The 18,161-nt window shown below is 42.6% G+C and overlaps 1 protein-coding gene across 1 annotated transcript; it reads right to left on the bottom strand.

Moving 5' to 3' along the window:
• Window positions 1-10,683: 10,683 nt before the first annotated feature.
• On the bottom strand, window positions 10,684-11,967 carry LOC128708332 (tetratricopeptide repeat protein 36 homolog). Its single transcript, XM_053803305.1, has 3 exons — window positions 11,835-11,967; window positions 11,577-11,768; window positions 10,684-10,922 (listed from the first exon to the last, which is right to left on the bottom strand). The coding sequence occupies exons 1-3, from the start codon at window positions 11,965-11,967 to the stop codon at window positions 10,684-10,686; spliced, it is 564 nt and encodes a 187-aa protein (XP_053659280.1).
• Between the last annotated feature and the right edge of the window lie 6,194 nt (window positions 11,968-18,161).

The raw sequence follows: 18,161 nt of genomic DNA, 5'->3' as shown, positions 1-18,161 counted from the left end.
TCGTCGCGTGTATGTATGTGCGCCTTTCTTATGCCTTTCTACCTGGTGCTTCCTTCTACGCGACGTTCCAACCGCTCGGTGATGGTCGTACGCAACCAAACGATCCAAATGTCCCGACGCAAATGGGACAAATGGATGAAGCACGAACGCACAGAAACCCCTGAAGAACACTGACCCTTATGAAAAACGGTCCGTTAAATCGCTGGGGGACCCTCGACCTTCGCTAGATGCCGGGACGATTGTACCGGCGTTTGGCTCTAATACAGGATTGGAAGGATATAAATTAAGGATTTTGATACTGATATGAATCAGGCGCATCAGGAGCAACATTGAGAAGGGAACCATCCTTTGTGGTCTAGCAAATGAAACAGGTAGGTAACGAAACACGGAAAATCTCCTTGGTATGATGTCCTGTTCGTCACAAACACACACTTACGTTAGTCGCGGTCGGAATGATGAAAGGACAATGAAGCGTTCCGAAGTATGGCCATGCACATAGGAATGTATTTCGAAATTGTTTTCTTCGGTAGAGAAAGGATTTCATTCACATCTTCACATGCTGGAAATTATATGTTAGGCTGTTAATGTTTCGAAATCAGTGTAAAAGTGTTTTGTGGTCTAGAAGGATAAAAAAGGTTTAAAAAAAAAAACACAAGAAAAAAACTTGGGTAGAACAAGGAAAAAAAAATCGTAATTCATTCTAATTAATAGGAGCTGTAAAAAATTTAAGAACATCATTTCAGGGAAGATATACAATCCACAAACTCTAATAATATTTATTTCAAGTTTTTATGGAAGTCAAGGTCTAAGAAATATTTAATAAAATTTATTGAAATCAATATCTCAACAAGTCACGAAACTACAGCCAATAAAATGAATGCAATATTGTGATGATGATCGAAAGGAAGTACACGCTTTTGTATGCCAATAGTGTTTTTAAAATCTTCAATCAAAAACTCTTCTTCAAATCCTTTGAAACGATTGACTTCAAAATCTCATCAGAAGTGCTTTGAACGATTTTATAGTACTTGATGAAAGCTTTTTACTGTTACTATAAATCCCCAAACATTACATTAAAAAGGTGTTTTTTTTCAGTTTTAAACATCTGCAATTGTGTAAGAATCATAGTATTATGTTTTGATTCGTCGAGTACGTGGTTTAATAACTTATCACAAAAGAATTTTAAAATATTGATTTAATAATGTTTGACGAATCGTCAACGAGTAACGCAAGTTTTAATGATAATACGTCGATTGTATGATTCCACTCCTCCGTCTCCTAGATTATGATTCCACCAAAGTCTGCCAAAAAATCAGACTGTATCGCAAGAGCACGAGAGCTTTCGTTTCGTCTCGAGACCTAACAATCTCAAGACCACTCAGAATTTCTTGAACATTTCTTGAACAATACCGAAGCATTGGTGACGTAGAATCATTCCACCTTTTTGAGACTTTTTGAGACAATAATATGTCATTTGGTAAAGCTGAAACAGCCTAGGATTTAGCAAGGCTTCTTCTAGATTTGCCTACTTCTTGGTGCGTCACATCAACTCCAAACGATTAGAAATAGTTTCAGGTAGCTGTTTAAGGCTTCATAGTGAACGTAAAGATTTCGTGGTCATAGAGTTGTGAATCGTATTAAGAAATTTTATTTGACCGAAGCTTTCATCAATGAAAGCACAGCTTTCGACGAAGAAAAACCTTTCCTCTTCAATACCAATTTGCTCTCCGTATGCCTTTTGACAAATTTCCATCTGTGGCCATGTTGTTTAACAACCCTTGATCACAGCCCAACCATGTTAACGTATTCCAACCGGCTTATTGCTAACCGTTTGCAAAACAACAACCGAAACCATCCTGTTTTACCCCTTTTGCTGGACGATAAATTAGCCTTGAAAACAAACAAAGCTGCTGGTGGCGCGTTGCTTCTCCTGCCTGACAAATGCCAAACCATTTGTCTTGAAGTCCTTACTGCGGTCATGTTGATGAGGGTACTGGACCCTCATACAGTTTCTAACCGTCAAAAACAGTCGCACAAGTTCAAGTTCAGTACAGTGGCTGGTGGGACACGCGGCTCGGACAGAAGATGCTGGTATCAGCTCGCAACCTCGCCAGCAGGAAATGGACCCAAACGCTGTTGGTGTCGCGCCACCAGACCAGGCGGTGTCCTTCAGTTCCGTTTGCTCACCCGAAAGCTGGCAGGAAAGAAAGTGAAATGCGTAACGTCGTTATCATTGCTCCCGCGACTTCCGCACCACCCCAGCCCTTTCCCGTCTCGCATTTCCGGCCAAGGATGCACACATTAACGGAAGATGAAGGTCCGGTCCGTTGTGTGTGATTGGGTGCGATCGGGAGGATTCACCAGTTCCCCTCCGCCCAGCCCGGTTGTGTGGTGCGGTTCACGTTTACCATCCGCTTACGGTCAAATCGTTTTGCAGCCTGCGTTCGACAGGTGTGCGTGGTGTTCGCGCGCGTCATCTTGTAACGCGCAACGGACAAAGTGAGTGTGATGAAGCGAGACAGGGTTTTCTGGTGGTCCCCCAGCTGGACCCGAAGCGTTTGGGTGTACACGCAGGAATGTACGCCGACGGACGAAGCGGGACGGGAAAGGTACCCCGGGAAAGAATCCGTAATGCAATGGATGGCATGGGGAAAAGGCATCAGACATCAGGGAGTTGGAAGATGGAAAAACCTGGTGAACGAATGAAAGAAGGGGGAAAAAAACGGAAAAATATCCAAAAAACAAAACAAAAAGCGAAAAAAAAAACACAACCCCCGAGAGCGAAGGCAGAAAGGACAAAAACACCTTCGATGCCACGATCGTCGGTGACGGTGCATGGAGGAAGGATCACGGGAGGGGTGTAGCTTAAATTAATGATTTTAATAATATTCACGATCGCGGGCGAGTAAAAGAGTGGAAGCCAAAGCAACAGCAACAACAAAAAAAAGACACGGAAAGCTTTCGTAAGAAAATGGGAGTCGAAGCGAGTCGGAGCAAAACGCACAAAAGCGAAAAGAAACAGATGAAGACAACCGCTGACACATGGCGCACAGTCCGGATGGCACGAGCTGAACATCAGTCATCGGTTTAGTTTCACCCTGTTCGTAAGTGATATTCGAACTTTCGGGCTCACCCACCGGTGGTCCGGGGGCATGCGGGGAAACAAAGGGAACGAAAACAAAACACCACAGCCGAGCTGGTAGCGATTCCGGCAGCCGATTCCGGCTTGATTGAGAGCTGACGGACAGGAACGGGAAAGAAAATTACTTTACCCAGGGCGAAGGTGGAAATGATGCGGACGGGACACTCTCCAATTCGGGAAAGCTGGTGCCGGCCCGTGCATATGAAATGACGATGCAGAGTGGGGGGTTTCAGGGGAATAATTTATGAACTGAGGCGAATATTTCCCTGGCCATGCTTAGCCATTCAGATTAAAGCACTGCTCTGGTGCACGGTGGTTGTACCAGCTGACATTCAAAGTGTGGCAGGTAGGCTGTTGCATCGTTGGAAGGCCATATGCATACGCTATCGGTTCGGGAAAGCTTTCACTGAGAGAAATTTCTCGCAGGATAAGGACACAATCTGATTGATTTTTTTTTTTATATTCAAAAGAGGTCCTCCTGTGGACAGGTGAGTCGAGTCCACTATCATGTGCCAGTGTCGCGGGCCGGACAGTTTTATCCTATCGCAATATTTTCTTTTGTTCCGTTCTTCAGTTCCTCGATGCGTAGCAAAAAAAAAGCGGATTGATCCATTGAGAGGATCTTTAGTAGGTTCTAAAAGTTTAAAAGAAACTTCGATCGTGATTCGGTTTTAATTAACTGTTTGTTAATGTAGTAAAATTTGTTGTTAAAGTTTAATTTCTGTTAGATTCTGCAAAACCAATATCCAAGATTCAATATGCGCATTGTATCTCACAAAGCTATTTAAAGCCAAAGTTGCCTTAAAAAATCCTGCGGACTTAATGAGCTCTTTGGGGAATAGATAGACTGACGTGTTAAAACTGTAAAGGATGAAAGGATCCGATAATACGAGACACGAGATTAAGCACCAACCGATTAAGCACGTGGCGAAAGGCGCACAGCGACCTCATTGGCTGGATCAAGCGCGGGATGCAGCTGTCGGAGAGCAGATAGAAGAGAGTTTCGAACTCTACCATAGTTAGCATTTTTTTAACTTATACTGCTAAGTTTTATTTATTTGTGACCCTCACTTACAAGCAGGTCTAGCAATATTAATCAAGGTAATCATTTTTGCCTATCTGTGGTCTGGGCGATCAAGGAATCTTAAACCAATATCTCAATAAGAATTTCATGAAAACCTTGTCGTCTACTGTCATTCTGGCGAAGTAGTAGCCCATAGCAGGGTTGAAGTTCTTCGGACTGTTTCTGATTAGATTTGAAACTACATTGTATCATGTGTGATCTCACTGGTTCCTATTACGAACTATTATTTTTATTACACGGAGTGCTGATAGTCCTTAGTACGGGGATCTACTCCAGAAAACATTCGATCCTTATTATTTATTTGATCGAGGAGGAAGATCTTCACAGATCATCATCATCATCCCACATCCCAGCCAGAGAAGCTTGCTCAAGCAGGAGGCACCACTTCCAGTGAACTGTCCGATATGCCGAGGCACCTAAAGACTACAAGCCTCTCTATCCTCGGAACTACTGATGGATCACCGATGAGGCATTACTTCACCAGTAGTCCTTCGTAGTGCAGCAGATCCACATCCTTCGGAACAGCAGAATGACCACTGATCTATCAGGAACATATCATGAATTCCTATCGATTGCAGACTTCAGAGAATGGAAGATAGTCCGAAAATCGATAACTCCTAATGAATAATCTCTTGCGAGGTTAAATGACCCTTGAATAACCAGCGTGGCCACTGAGGTATCGGGAACATATCAGCAATTCCAATTGAGACCTCAGAGAACAGAAGTTAGTCCGAAAATCGATAACTCCTAATGAACAACTCCTTGTGAGGTTGGATATCGTTACAAAGAGTGTACATGACCGGGAGATTTTGCGAACACTTGCAGTCGCAATGTTACTAATTAGACGTGTAAAATCTCTTTTATCAGGTTACATACAACAGTGACACAATTCATTGCTGTGTAAAGTAAACAGTCAACAATCATCAACAACTCCTAATGATGGCAATCCCAAGATTATTTCTCCGACTGCATAGAATCATCCCTGTGGGTATGAATATCGGACTTGAGATTACACATGATCTCATTGAACACATGACACACAGTTGCAAAATTAATCTCAAATGTCACGTAACATTCAAATAATTAAAACCCTTAGGATCAGGTTTCATTCAAAGGTTGAAAGCACCACAATCTAATGCTGAATGCGATCGATGCATCCAAATAGAGAAACCACTCATATTTAAAGCAGCGCTATTTCACTCGTACTATCGATAAGAATCTAATATTTCCACTTGCAATAGAACAGGAGGAAACGGTGCAACAGTTTCGGACCGACGAAGAAGGCAATTAGTAGACAAAGCTCCCGCTTTGGACGTACGCGGCATTGGCTTGCACTCCCAACATTATCGATCGATAGGCGAAATGGTTTCGTGAAATGCAATATTCCAACAGGGAGAGCAGCGTACAGCAGCTAAGCATAGCATTATGTCGCCACGTTCCGTCCGATCAATGCACTCTGATAAGCCGATATCGAAACGGGAAAGCCCTATCGTGCTGTTTTTCCCTTACTTCGAAAGCTTCCCGGAGAGGAGCAAACCAAAAACCGCACACACCGCGTGGTCCGAGTTGCAACCGATCGCCGGTCGCTTTATCAATGAAGACGGGTAAATCTGGCTATGACCTCCACGTTACCGTACGGTTATGTGCATCAATAAATGATTTCAATTCAATTATAATTATGCTTAATAAAATGATTTTCAAAACCCGACCTCTCCGTTCACGACGGGGAACAGAGGGGGAGTGAACAGTCTCCTGCCGAGACGCAAATCTTCCAACAAAACAGCGACAACAAGAACAACGTAAAACAAAAAAAACCGGAGGAAAAAAACAACAACAAACCCAAGACGCCGCAACCAAACGGAGGAAAAGCGGCGGAAAATATTGATATTCCAATGAAACAATAAGCGACTTTTACAAACAGCTCGGCTTTCAATTGGTTTTGTGTTTGTGTTCCACCCGGCCCCGCTTCTGGCCCGATCCGGCCACCCTATCCACGCGCGGTTCGACATTGCCCGCTTCTAACTCTTGTTGCACAATGTTGGTGCATATGTTTAGCGGTAGCTTTGTTCCGCACGGGATGCAGCCATTGAGCTGAGGCGGTTCATAGCCATTTCTGTCAGCTACCGTAACGGCGCGCGGAGAGCTTCGGGCTTCCACGTTGGGTATTTCCGCTTGCTAACCACCCATCTCCCCCCTCCCCCCCTGGGCCAACGCCGGGCTGCTAACTGCTGGGCTAATGATGCTAAATCTTGTACGACTACGAAAGCTCATGAAAGTCGGGAGCAATAATACAGAAATGAAATTTGTACAAATCTGGCTATCAAACCGTACAATCTCGCGTTCGCGTCCGATCGTACGGAATTCATTTGCCTTCCACCCAACTAGCCGGCAATCCTTCTGTCCCCGGCTGCGGGAAAGTAAGACAATGAAAGATAAATAGAGCGAGTGTGGCTGGAGGCGAAATGGTTCCAGGACGTGGAAAGCCGTTGGGAAGCTGAGAAATATGTACGGCCGTTGACTACTTTTTGAAGCTCAATTCAAACAAGCTGTAATAAAGCGAAAGAATTGGATGGAGCTTCTCAATTACATGCAGGATTTTGAGAGTTGAAACATAAGAGACGAGGTTAAATTTCTTCATCGTTTCAATCTGTTGGAAAAAAAAATACATCAAATAGACAGTAGAAATGCCTTTAGGACCACTGTGATCTCAGTAATAAGTAATTGTAGTAATTTGAAAAATGAAATAAACATCTCCTATCGAACGTGAGTTTTCTCAAAACCACATCTGCTAAATTACAAAATATGCGAAGATTAAGTGCACTTGTGCACCTTGTATTTTGTAATCATAAGTATTTCAAATAAATTATTTGCAGTACTACCGAGAGTCTTCGCTTAATGATCACTTGGAATACAATGATTATAATTGTATGTTGAGATTGAAACCATCTGTAAGGGCTTTTAAGACTCGGATGTCTGAGCGGCCCTACATCGCATCCGCCAAAGGTTGTAGGTAACTTTGTCACTTGAAGTTCGAGACCCTAAATAAGCACGTAGTCCGCCAACCAACACTTTTATATGCACGATAATCGTAAAAAAAATCTTCCAACTGTCAAAAAGGTCCCACGCCTACGTGTCATTTTAATCTATATGCATCGACCCGTATCCTATACTGACTTTGGGCAAATCCCTTTGAATATATTTTTCGAATATTATCTACTAGCTACTCATATAATATATCTACTTATATAATAAACTATTTTACTAGAGGCTCGTGATTCTTAGATGGAAAACTTGAACCTTTGGCTTATAATTTTTTCACAATTCATGTATAGTCAACGGTTACTACGATAAATTATTAGATGATTACATATGAAAAGGCTTCAATGTTGGAAGATTACAGTCGTGAAGCAACCGTATCGTCTAAAAGCGAATTTTCAGCAGTTTTTTGTCGTAGTGTGCGTAGACATCAGGCGACAAGGTCATACACGATCAAAGGTGTGAGTAGTTAGCCTAATGGTTTCGTAACTAGACAGGCATCTTCCATTTTTATAGAAAACATGACTTCAATTCACCGTCCGATACTTTCTCTATTGTTTGTCGTAGGTAGCCATAAATCATTGACTTTAATCATAGGTCCAGCTTCCAATAGATGATCAATGACTATTGGAATTCCGACTTTAACTACCGCTTATAGAGATAATCAAAAAACATTCAATCTGTGTCTAGAGGTTTAAGGAATAACGCTTTGACAGTTGTGACAGTATTAACTGAAATTTTAACATCAATACTTATCTCTTTTACAGAACTGTATCAGGCACTCTAAACTGTAGCCGAAATTTTGATAAATCCTTCGCTTTCGAATACTAACAATATTATTTACTAAGATCTGAAGAATGTTGATAAGACCATAAAAATCAAAATTGGCTCGTAATAGACAATTCTCAACTGTTCCCACCACATCCAGAATAGTAAGAATATGGTTGGATCTTAAGGTAATAATGTATTTCCCACATGGTTTGTTGCAAATTTTAATACTTTAAGCATATGACGAACAGAACTTTGTACCATTGATATTCCATCGATGATTGATATTCCTCAAACTGTTAAATACGAAAAAAAATCCTTTCACCGGGTTTTTTTTATTCTTAAAGAACGGTCCACCTGTTTGCTATAATTTTGCTATAATTCCCACCGTATTAATCCTGTACGCAAACATTCATTTCTTATGTTCCATTACGAGCTATCTTAATACAATTCGTCGCACGCGATGGGACTTCTGCTGCAATCACAAAGTTCTGCTGGCAAAGCCACCTTTTAATGCCGTCACCCGCTCAAACCCGGTGTCCACCCGGTGTGTGCGGGACATTGTTGCCGGGGTCGTGATAGCACCGCACTCGGCACAGTTAACGATGCGCAAGGTGGAATTATCTTGTAAAATGTAAACTCACTTTATCTGCTGACAATTTCATTTCTGCTTCAGTTTTATTGCCACCCGGTCGCTGTCGCTTTTTGGGGCGGAAGGAACAGAACAGAGCAGAATCTGAATAAAAAAAAAAAAGGAATGGATGCAAACGATGCCTGCCCGGCACATGGGATGGCCCCTCTTTACCGGAGGTACTGTTACAGCATGTGTTTGTAGGTGCCCTTAGCCGGCCGGCATTTCGGGGAGTTGTTAATGTAGTGAAATTAAATTTAAATTTACAGATTGATATGATCAAATAATAACGTAAGCAACTGGATGCTCGCAATTTTCGTCGACACGCGCGGTTCGGGCGTACATAGTTTGCGCCATCGCCAAGGAACTCTCGCACTCACCGGCACACATGATGAAGCGCTTTATTTGGCAAGCGCACTTCCATCGGCCAGGATGCGGATTAACGGTTGTTCTTTTGGGGAGGGTTTTTTTTTTGGTTTTCCCTCTTCATTCTTCTTCTACATCACAGACACAATCGTGCGCACCTTGCCCACAGGACATGACCGCGCTCAGTTGCACTGCTGGTGCGGCTTTCCGTGCGCACTGCGGCAGATTGATTTATGGAAGATCAGTGCGAGATCATCGCCATAATCCGTAATCGTCCCTAATTTTACACCCTTGCACGGGAAATCCTTTCGCCCCCGATGAACCCTTCACGATGGACACTGTGTAATTTTTTGGGTGATTCGGGTGCTCAAAAACAACAAAAAAAACAAAAGCTGAAGCCTCCTGCAGCTCCGGGTGCGTGTGCAGCGAAAAGGGAAGCGCGCTTTGCACAACTGTAACCGGCCACTTTACAGTCGTAAAGTTTAACGGCTCATCATCATTGTTCGATGGAGCGGTAAACAAAGCAGACGAAAAAAAAACAGAGACGGCAGCGGTGGAAACAAAAAATGCCCAAAATCTCTAGGACGAGGCCATTCACTCATGCAGGGATGCCTGTCGTTAGTTGCAGAAACCACGCAACAATAATAATAGTAATAAGTCATATGTTTGGGGCATGCTTCAACGTTCTGCGTAAAGGCTGTTAACACACCAGAATTAACAGCGTATCCTGCTAATGAAACATCATTTACCGCAAGCTGTGGTGTTTGTGTGTCCTTTCCCATTGCATTGCGTTAAAGATTTGTTTGCGTTTTTAAGCACATAGTTTACCCCCAACAAACGAGCATTGGCCGTTGGAATGTGCACGTTACGTCAGCGATGCAACCTCACATTAAGATGAAAATTGAGCCAAAGAGGAATGTTTGTTTTTGTGTTCATTTGTATGTTTTTTGTTTAATTTGTTTGTTTTTTTTTGGTTTTTCGATAAGGTTTACATAAAAATTCATACGCAGTTTTTCATCCTATGATTTTTAAGTATTTTTGTTGTTCTTATAGATATTATGTTGTATATTTCTTGTTTTTTTTTCTTTGTTTTCCAAGTTTCATTGCTTTTATTCAACTTTTTCGGATTATTTTTCATTATTGACTTAAAATTTATGTATTTATTTCAAGTTGTTTATAGTCTTAGGACTATAGAGGAATTTGTCAAGTTGCTCTATTACAATCGATTGCATAACTTCACGTATTTCAAATCTATTTGCAGTACTGTTTACACTTGAAAGTCATAGAATCGAATTCTCCTTTTTCTCCCATTTCGTTAAGCATTTTGGGTAAATTGATGAAAGACAGCATTAACAAACATTGAAACTCATTTATTTTAGTTAATCAGAACGTGTTGCCAGTAATTTTGCATTTTTTGGAGTTGTTCGCGTACCGAGCTTTTCAATTCTAAAATTATTATCTATGTCAATTCACGTATATCAGATGCCGCATATCTCGGGACATACCTTGATGACCAATTTTTTCAGTAAAGATGGTTTTTGTGGTTTTGCCTGACTTTAATTTACATTTTATTAGTACGATTCATGATAATATTGTCAAAACATTATTATAATACCATTTTAATTGCACAATCCCCCGAAAGATACCAAACGACTCCTACATTTTCATAACCTCCCGCAGCATCTGATTGCACAGTGCGGCGAATGGGTTCAGCTCGATCAGCTGCGTGCGTGCAAACTTGCTACCGAGCTTTGCGGCCCGATCGAAATCTTCCCGAGCGCCATCAATGTCGTTATTTTTCCGCTTCAATATGCCCCGCTGGCACAGTGCTCGGCATCCTGTTCGGCCCGTGCTGTTGGAAAGCTCCAGCGCTTGGTCGATGTCCAGCAGTGCGTCTGCAATAGGTGAGTGAGAAGGTTGTTTTTACTTGACTATTATCATTAATTTAAATGTTTCTGGTTCAAAAAATAATTAATATCTTTATAATGCTTCTAATTCTAAGCTCCCAGAGTCAGAGACGTATTGTCAGTAAGTTTGTCACTAAACAGAAGCTATCAACTTTACAACCTGGCTTGGCACCACGCTAGATGGTCTACTCATTCAACTGTTTATTACAAATCTTTTTAATAAGTCAAAGCCAAAACCGAGAGGCAAGAAAAGAGATAGAGAGTGAGAAAGACCGATGGTGATTCCAATTATGTTAGTATGAAAGGCACTGATTCTCATCACGGTTTTCAGACGTCAGACAATTGACAGTCGACGACAAGACGTTTGACTACTTAGTATTATAATCCTTAGTATTATTAGTTTTCCGTTTGACAGACGTGCTCTAAAGCTTTCTACTCGACGAGCTTCTAAAGATTTCTAAAGTTTTCGAAGCTTCTTGGGAACCTTCTGTACAATCAGAAATTCACTGCTTCTACAAGAGAAACATTGGCACAAAGTTACACAACAGACTATAGACTATTCACGTTGCTAAATATAATTAATTAGTTAACACACTTTTTTACTAATAAAAGGAGTTCTGAACGAAAAAGCAAGATGCTTACCATCTTCTTTCCCGAGCAATATATACACCTGTGCACGATTGTTCCAGGGTGCAGCTCGTTCTGGAGCCAAGTCGATTGATTTATTGAGCAACTCCAGCGCCTCCGGAAGCTTCCCTTCACCAGCAAGTCCAATCGCTTCGAGTTCCATTCGTTGGGATTCGCTAATGCGCGGATTTAAATCGACATTCACATCTGAAAGTGAGCAAATCGTTGCAGTCTATTGCACGTAAACTTTGCACAAAACTTTCCACCACATACCTTGCGGATCGTCCAGATGCCTTTCTTCTTCCTGGAGCAAATACTCTTCACCACCGATTTGGGACGGATTTAGGATAGATTCTAACACTTGCCGGTCGTGCTCCGACAGACAGTCTTTGGTAAGCGTGCTCATGATACGGAAGAGTGTTCTGTTTACATTCACTGCTATGGTTAAACTGAATACAGGTTCTGACTGCGGGACAGATTCTGTCTAGCAACGGCGCAATGCTGAGTTACAAAACCGGAATCTGATAAGATGCATGGATTGAATACGAACTGGTTTCTAACAAGGTTTCTAACGCTTGTCAACAAAAGTGGTCAAGCTTACAGTCGAAGAATGTTTCCAACGATCCGGAAGTCGTAGGAGATTGAAGATGGTACGGGATGAGGTGTTTTTAAATATTAATTCTCTTAGATTTCTTGCAATTGTTTCAATGAAAAGTCCCATAGTTCCATAGCCAAAAGTACGTTGAACATTATTCCGTTTTCATTCAAACGAATGCTGTAGAACGTGGTACAAGTGTAGGAATTAAGCATGTGATCTAACTCTTTTATAAACTCTAGCTTATACTTAGAACATTGCAAAACATGTTGAAGTAGATATCTTATATATCCCATCATTTTCTCGTACCAATTAAAAGAAAAAAAGTCAAAACTAATTTCTATCATAACATGCTTTTGAATAAATATTACTTGATACGTATAATAATATAATACAATTATTATTTATATTTCAATAATACAATTTTTTTGCTGAATAAAATAAAAAAACAATAAAAAATCTTTCAAATTAATATAAAGTAAACGAACAAAATCCAACTGAACGAATGAATTCTACATGACCCGCACATTGCATACTTTAGGGCGTACACAAACCACATGCATTGCATACGATTCTCAACACAAGTTATGCACATTGCATACTTTCACGTTTCATCGAAACACGTCGAAAAACGTCACTCATGTCGAGCGCGATGCTAGCGCCACCTCGCGATGAGAATGCAAAACACCGCAGCGCCATCTCTTGCTGGGAAGCGTTTGTGAATTTTTAAAATATTTCTCTTTACACATTTATGGTTTGGTCATTTACTCATTTGTAAGAAAAATGCAGCTTGGTGTGAATTTATATAAACACAAATTTTATACCTAACAAAAGGTTAAAAGTTAAATAAATGGAACACATAAATTAAAGTCTTAAAGAAGTAAACTGTACAAAGAAACATTGAAAAACTATTGGCAAATTTAAGAACAAAATGATTGCAATTATATTTTATTATTATAATTATAACAATAATTATATTTATTGTATTGCAATTATAATTAAAACACTCCTTTCCATTTATAGGAAAAGTATATAAACTAATTAAAATTAAAACCATTCTTTTAGCAAATCAATAAAATTATTAAAAAAATTCTAAAATATTAAAACCGACCAACACGATTGAAATATTGCGTAGGGAGTATATAATGTATTTTAAATCATGCAAAACTCAATCAAAACCAATTGCTCTATTAATAAATAACGATAATGGTATTAATCCGTTGAATTACGTTGAATGACCCGAATGGAGTAGTGCAAAAAAGGAACCAAACTATATTAATAACCAAAATCGACACCAAACAGGGCGACAAAAAAATCGTACTATGCGTCGCTCAACGGCAACAGAGTTTGCATTAGCATTAGCGAAACCGCCACCCCCATTCACGGACGTGCAAATGAGCTCACCGAGTGGATTCGCGACAAAAATCGCCTCCACACAAATGTACCAGCCAGCCTTTACCCTTTCGTCAACCTCCATTCAACACCCATCTGACCGAACCCTTGCCCCCGCGGGCGGAAATACTTCACCGGGCCTCGGGGTACTAGAATGAGATCACCCAAAACCGTGTGTAAGTGAGTGAGTAAATAATTAAGGTGGAAGAACTTTCGAAGTCATTTCTATTTCAACCTCGCGCGGCATAGCATTCCTACAGGTCAAATGACGACTAGTGACCGGCCGGGCGTACGGTTTAGGCCGATGCCTTCGGGTCGAATCGGATACATAAAAGATAACAGTAATTGGGCACAAAATGGTACAACCATTTCGCCAGGAACGTGGCTCTCATCGGTGCCGGTTCAAGAACCTTCCGTCAATAGGGCCCCGATGGGGGGGCGGGGGGTACCCAGTGGTCCAGTTTATTAAGGCCAATGAAACAGAGGGCGAGAGCTGTCAGGCAAATGGTTGTGGTGCGGTTTTTAGGTCACACAGGACCTGATACGCGTCTTCACGTTCGAGGCATTATTTATTGGTCAAAACTAAACTATTACGCGCCAACAGTGGAGTAAACAGATTAAAAGTCAATTAAAGCCGCTCGGAGATCTTCACGGCCACGTAGCGGACATCACACTGCAAACAAAAACATCCCAAAGAGCAATCTTACCAAATACACGCAAAACACCTCATCCTCAAACCAGTATAACCTGTATTGGGTCCTAAAGCAGCCAAATGACATCACAAGTTGGACATCGATGCAGGTTCTGGTTTTGCTCTGTGGCGTTACTTTCCCTAGAAGGAGTGTCATGAAGTTTGGACGTGAAGATCAAAGTAGGCACTGACTATTCGTTTCAATGTCTAATGCTGTTTAGGACTTAATTTAATTGTGACTCACAGTGTACTGACACGCAGGGTCCATGTGGAAGATGTGGAAGAACTAGCAGCTCTCCAAATTTCTAAACAAACAAGGCTTGTATTCCCGCGTAAAACCCATCTAAACAACGTGACAATTGAGCTAACCTGACACCGAAGCTTCTGATGTCGCCATCCCAAACCCCCCTGCTAGAACACACTTTCCATAGTGGACATCGCGTGGCTGACGTAATTCGAGGTGACATTCGTCACTGTGCATAATTTCAACTGAGACTGATCTGCCACCCAACCTGAACACTGGAGGTGGACCGGAGTTCGGGAGGCAAGGGGCAAGAGTTTAATAAAAATAAAGTCTCCCACTACCTTCGCCAGACCGCGGGCGTTCCTCCAGTCCCGTCCCGTGCCGGGTCACAAAACTTGATTGGGTGCCCTCCATCGTAGGCGATCGACGAAGGCCACAACGATGTCTCGGCAGTAAAGTGCTGGCAACTTCAATCCCAACTAACGAATGGTCTACCCAACTACGGCTCCCCTTACCGCTCTGCTCCCGCCCTAGACGATCGTGATTGCCCACAAACGAGCAAAACAAATATCTTCTCTGACGAAAGAACGGCGAACGTGTGGTGCTGTTGGGGGGTGGGGTATGCCAAATTTGGAGCTTTTCGCTTTATTTGGACAAAATGCTTACCACCGGTCGGGTGATTGCCTGCACTCCCTGTCAGCCTTCCGTTACCGAACCTCGCATACACGTCACGCTGCATTACACACGATTGAAATCTTCTGCTGTCGTAGAGCACATCTCTCGTAGCGCCAACGCGTTCCAAATAAAACCGATGACTACATGCTTGCGGCTGATGACTGTGCGTACTTCACGCGACACGAAACACCCCCACTCCCAGCGATCTTTGATTTATGCATGATCTCCGTACGATCGGCGGCGTCCCACCAGCTCAATCGGCTTCCGCTTGGTTCGGTTCAGTGGCTCATCTTTGCCGACCGCGTACTTGGCGCAACTAAGTAGCCTGACGGTGATCGCCGATGCAAAATGATCACCAGCTGGGATTTAACTCCCCGTCCCGACAGTTTACTCAACACCGCAAGTGATCAGCAATATCTCGCTCATGTGTGTGTGTATTTGTGAAGAACTCTCGCGGAGACTCAACCATCAGGGGTTTGGAAAACATCTTGCCACACCACATCTAGTGCTTCAGTTTTAACGTGATGGGTGCGTCCCGCACAAAACCTTGCACTGTTCACTGCGGATTGACAAGCGGGAATAAATGGATTTGCTTGCTGTAAGGCATCTTGCAGTACGCAGCGGACGTCAGGAATGGCATTGAGGTGGACTGAAAAGTAACCCACACTTAAGTGTGGCACGGAACGGGGGTTTTAATGTTCAACTCTTATCTCGGAATCTGTAAAGTACGTCCAGCTTGAAGAAAGTTTTTCAATTACTATAAGGGACTAACATGACGTGGTCCACAATCCTACAAGTCATCCATCAACAAGCGAGGTTCTGGGACACATAAATCTTCTCCGAACACTGTATGCCTTGTGCTAGGTTCTAGAATTTCATTCCAAAAACAAGAAGTCACGTCTACTACCTCAAGACTAGATGATCTCTCGTTATAGTAATAGCTATAAATCATGTCTAAAAGATGGATGTTAAACTCCCTTTGGCACAACAATTTTAAAACGAAGTAGAGTTCCTGCAAAGATTTCCTATATTTCATTGGAAGTATTGGGATACTGAGGACTGCTGAGGCATTTTAGGTATTCCAATGTATTAGTCGACCTCCAAACAATAAAATACGGATGTTAAAATGTTCCACATCGAAGATCTCGTCTAGGTTTCTATGGAGATTTCGACAAATCTCGAAATTCAAACATTGCCATATGGGGAGAAATGTCATCTATGGTCGCCACACACGCCTACTCCAATTCGTTTCACACATAGCAACCATAACACCGGATATGTTCTACCAACACCAACCAACTCCCTCTGCCGATCAAGCAGAACAACCTTCGAGCACAGCTGCACATGTCGGACGACCAGGCGTAGCGCAGGAATTCCTTCCAGCACTGCTCGTTGCCGGAACGTCCAGCTCCGCGACGCTACTCTGGAGGAAGCGTTCGAACAGCAGCACACCGCATATGCTTAACGCGCTGGGAGCTATTTTGATGCAACCTGAAGCCGCCGCTTGGCTGCCCAAACAGTGTTGCCTGCTGTTTGCCATTTCGAACGCCACCGTAACGGTGCACAGCGGCGATCGGCAGGCCACATAAAGGGGAAGAGACCGGCCGCGTACATAACCTCACCGCCGTATGCATAAATATATATTTTACACTCATTGTAGCACCATTTCGGGAACATACGAACGGGACACCAAGCGGTGAAAAGAGATTGTCTGTCACTCGTAAATCGCAATTTATTTTTGGGACAAACCCCGGCATGCAACTCGTCGTATGTTGCATCGCGATCGAACGGTGCGCGTTGCAGTACACAGTGTCAGCGTGTGGTCTGCAGGCCGGAATTAAGTCACTTGAGATTCCTTACGGCTGGGACGGGTAGAGGAATGCTTCCAATACCAATGGTAGGTAGGTGGCGGTGCTGAAGGTGCGTCATTTGCTGGAAAGACGGCTGACCGTTCGGTCGCGCTAAGTGTCGGACGAAATTGGTAAAAATCTTAAATGATTTTTACGACCCCTACTTGATTCTTGACGACCGGTGGTACTATGAAACGCGTGAATTTATGATGCTTATTTAAGAAGTGCCTGGTCGCATATCTTTGGTGCTGCAAATGGTTTCAATCAAAGCAAATCGGGACGGAACTACCAGCCACGAGCAGTTGAGCAAGGGTACCTTGAACATCTTCGGTAGCATCGGTGCTATAGTTGAGGAGATATCTGTTAACTATTTCAGATATTGTACTCGAGCTGGCAGTACTAATTTGTCTTCAGAAAAAAGCATCGGTTTTAAAACTTATTCAATCTGCCAAGCGAACAAACAACCACTCTACCACTCGTAACTGCCAGATTCACTCCTTGGAACCTTGGCCGAAAGCGCCATTTACGGAAGCTTGGCCTCAAAAAACTTTCCCTTTCGATGTCGCTGCCAAAGTCGCCAAAATCTGAACACACCCCGTACTCCGGCGGGACTTTGGTGTGTGTGTGTGTGTGTGTGTCCGATCATCGATTCACCTGACCTCGCCTCGGCACATCGGACCCACGGTTCCACGAAACCGCGAGATTGGAATCGTATTTGACCGGGTCGGTTATATTTGTGCTGTTGGGCATTAGTGAGACCTTCCTGCCACAACTGGGAGGGCAATTGTACGACATATCATACACAAATCTATAGCCCGTGATGCTTCAGATGTGTTCTTGCAGAGAGCGGCAGAGTTATGCCAAGTACTGCCCCCAAAATCCGAAAGACCTGCACAAACGGGCACCTCTTTGCGGCCAGAAGTGGGCATTTGCAACGCGGGCTCCGGGTCCGGTAAGGATTTTATATCGCATGCATACTACAGTGGAACCTTTTGTGTACCATGTATGGATATACGAAACGGCGATGATGCCATTCGGGAATGTTGTTTTGCTTTGTGTTTAACTGCTTCTCCTAATTAACCGATATTCATCTTGAGTGACATTTTGCATTAATAATCATATAGCGATGTTTTTTCTTTCTGTCTGAAGGGTT

The sequence above is a fragment of the Anopheles marshallii genome, chromosome 2, assembly GCF_943734725.1.
Source record: "Anopheles marshallii chromosome 2, idAnoMarsDA_429_01, whole genome shotgun sequence".
Lineage (NCBI taxonomy): Eukaryota > Metazoa > Arthropoda > Insecta > Diptera > Culicidae > Anopheles > Anopheles marshallii.
This window is presented reverse-complemented; position numbering and strand designations above follow the sequence as displayed.